General features: G+C 35.8%; 1 protein-coding gene across 1 annotated transcript in view; it reads left to right on the top strand.

Moving 5' to 3' along the window:
• LOC106870101 (uncharacterized) overlaps positions 1 to 3,413 on the top strand; it is a gene marked incomplete at its 5' end in the record, with an annotated part of 21,324 nt that overhangs the window by 14,116 nt on the left and 3,795 nt on the right. Inside the window, 3 exons of the mRNA XM_014916090.2 lie at positions 317 to 472; positions 1,148 to 1,660; positions 2,448 to 2,606. Of these exons, the coding sequence (XP_014771576.1) occupies positions 317 to 472; positions 1,148 to 1,660; positions 2,448 to 2,606 (828 nt within the window). The remainder of the gene's footprint in view (positions 1 to 316; positions 473 to 1,147; positions 1,661 to 2,447; positions 2,607 to 3,413) is intronic.

Below are 3,413 nucleotides of genomic sequence, written 5' to 3'. Positions count from 1 at the left end.
CTGAACCCGGGACCATGTGGTTGGTAAGCAAGCTTCTTACCACACAGCCAATCCTGTGCCTATAAATCAATCTACAGGGTGTCCACAAAGTCTGGGTACATGGGGATTAATGCATACTTTAAGAAATTATTATTTCTTATATTTAATTGTTTATGTTATATTTATATTTACTCCATGTACCCAGACTTCTTGGACACCCTGTATAAATCATTTAATCTATTTATTCTATAGATCACTAATACCATTTATCTTTGTTCAAATCTTAACAACTTAACTAACAACATCCACTAATTTGACCATTTCCAATTATTTGCAGAGTATTACGGTCTGCGAAAATGTCACTCAGGATATTATAAATACCACCACAAGTGTAGGAAATGTGGTTATTGCCTGTCTGGAATATGCAACCCTTACAATGGATTTTGCAAAGGAGGTTGTGCCAATGGCTATTATGGAGCTAGGTGTTATGACGGTGAGGCGACATTTTGGTTGATAACTATTGATATTTCACATCATCCTCATCACCACCATTGTTTCTTCCATCCTCACATTGGTTAGGCAAGAGTTATTGAAACAGCATGTATATGATACGTGGAGGTGCAATAGCCCAGTGGTTAGGGCAGTGGACTCGTGATCATAGGATCGCGGTTTCGATTCCCAGACCGGGCGTTGTGAGTGTTTATTGAGTAAAAACACCTAAAGCTCCACGAGGCTCCGGCAAGGGATGGTGGCGAACCCTGCTGTACTCTTTCACCACAACTTTCTCTCGCTCTTACTTCCTGTTTCTGTTGTGCCTGTAATTCAAAGGGTCAACCTTGTCACACTGTGTCACACTGAATATCACCGAGAACTACGTTAAGGGTACACGTGTCTGTGGAGTGCTCAGCCACTTGCGCGTTAATTTCACGAGCAGGCTGTTCCGTTGATCGGATCAACTGGAACCCTCAACGTTGTAAGCGGCCGAGTGCCAACAACAACAACAATATATGATACAGTAAATAAGAGACGGATGAGAGACAGAGTGATGACCTGTAGGTTCAGGTAAAGGTAGCTAGAGTGTGGTAGGGAGAGTTTTTATAGCATCATAATTTATTTATGATATCCCAAAATGATAATATCTGATTCTATCGTCTGAATTTATTTGCAGCTTCTTATGGATATGGTTATGGTAACTCACCACATTATGGCCACGGTTATCACCATGGAATTCGATACGGTCGTCCATATCGTCGTCATCATGGTTATCGTCGTCATCATGGTTATGGCCCCCGATTTGGTCATGGTCGCCGATTTGGTCATGGTCGCCGATTTGGTCATGGTCGCCGATTTGGTCATGGTCGCCGATTTGGTCATGGTCGCCGATTTGGTCATGGTCGCCGATTTGGTCATGGTCGCCGATTTGGTCATGGTCGCCGATTAGGTTATGGCCACCATCATGGTTATGGTCATGGTCATGGTCAAGGTTATGCTCCTCAATATTATCTTGGTCACAGTTACGGTGATGGACTTGGTTATACTGGTTGCCAAGCTGGATATTACAAACATGGTAAAATCTGTCAGAAATGTGGTCACTGCCTCCATGGAAGCTGCTATCCTTACAATGGCTACTGTATTGATGGTTGTGCAAAGAATTATTATGGACTGAGATGTAATTATAAAGGTAGGTAATACTTAATTAAGTGCTTGACCCCCTTATTCAGGGCCTTTAACTGTTTCCTGTCTCAAAACTGTTCAACCTTTTCATTACCATATTCATTTGAAGTATATGGTCTTTTTTGTCAATTAACTTTTAAAATAATTATGAATTTAGCAAAATAACATCATCATAATTAAACTGAATTTTGGACATGAAACTTTAATGAAAGGTTTAAATTTAGATCACTTTAAAACAGGAACTTGGTATAATAGAATCCGGGGTAATCTGAGGTGGGTTGGTATGAAGAGGATTAAACAAATAAAAAATGTTTTTTAAATAGTTAAAAATGTAAAAAAAATGATAGAAAGATTGTCTGTTGATTTTAAATTTTCTGAGATTAATTACATTCTTTGTTCAAATTCTGATAAGGTTGACTTTGTCTTTCATCCTTTGGGAGTCGATAAATTAAGTACCAGTTGAATACTGGGGTTGATGTGATTGACTGTCCCCCTTGCTAGAAAATCCAGGCCTTGAGCCTATAGTTGAAAGGATTATTATTATTATCATTATTATTATTATTATTATTATTATTATTATTGTTATTATTATTATTATTATTATTATTATTATCATTATTATTATTATTATTATTATTATTATTATTGTTATTATTATTATTATTATTATTATTGTTATTATTATTATTATTATTATTATTATTATTATTATTATCTATTTACAATTTGACCACAGCATAACTCTCCACATTATGTCCATCATGGTACATTTATTGTCTTGAAATATTTTACAGACTATTATGGAAAACAGAAATGCCACTTAGGATTCTACAGGTTCAATGGAAAATGTAGGAAATGTGGTTACTGTCTCCAAGGTTACTGTAATTCTTACAATGGCTATTGTAAAGGAGGTTGTGAAAATGGCTACCGTGGCTCAAGGTGTTATAATATAGGTAAGGTATAGCTTTTTATCTCCATGCCACATATATACTCTACATAAAAGGGACCAGTTGTTATCTCTGGATTTACAAGGTATTAAGTAATTGAGGGCTTCATACCTCATATGTCCTACATAAAAGGGACTGGTTATTATTCCTGGATTTACATAGGACTAAATAGGCAATAGCCTTGCACTATTTATTTTCTGTATACAAGGGAGCAGTTGTTAACTGTGGTTGTACAAAGCATTTAGTGGGTGAGGGTTTACATGGAATTAACTTTTAATTTCCTGTAAGATGCAGTATCACATGGAATTATATCAATCAGTCAGTCCTGAAACACACAACATCACTACAATCATAACAACCTTGTTTACATTCATTGTAAAAGAAGTGAGGAACTCTCTAATGTAAAGGGAGATAACACCAGTCCCTTCTAGTATTCATTCATTTCCATTCTGTAACAGAAACATATCTAGATTATTAAGAATTAAATGTTCCTGTAGAATGTAACACAAACCTACAGCTGTAGACATCTTTCTTGTATGAATAACTGAAGATGGGACAGTAAGCCTACAGATCTGTTGCTTATTTCTATAGCAATTATGTAATTACACTAAATTCCAATGAAGTAGTATTTTTGATGTTGAACCATCTTTTGAATGGAATGCAAATTTTTCGACCAAACTTAGCCAAGGTATAATTCACATGGTTAAACTCAGCTTCAGAAACTTCAACATCTCTCAACAATTTGTTAATGTGAAATTCTACAAATGTTATCTTCTTTTCATTTCAAGTTGTCTACCTTATTTCTGTGATATT

Source organism: Octopus bimaculoides, chromosome 20 (genome assembly GCF_001194135.2).
Source record: "Octopus bimaculoides isolate UCB-OBI-ISO-001 chromosome 20, ASM119413v2, whole genome shotgun sequence".
NCBI lineage: Eukaryota > Metazoa > Mollusca > Cephalopoda > Octopoda > Octopodidae > Octopus > Octopus bimaculoides.
The sequence above is the reverse complement of the archived record's forward strand: the minus strand, read 5'-3'. Positions and strand labels throughout refer to the sequence as shown.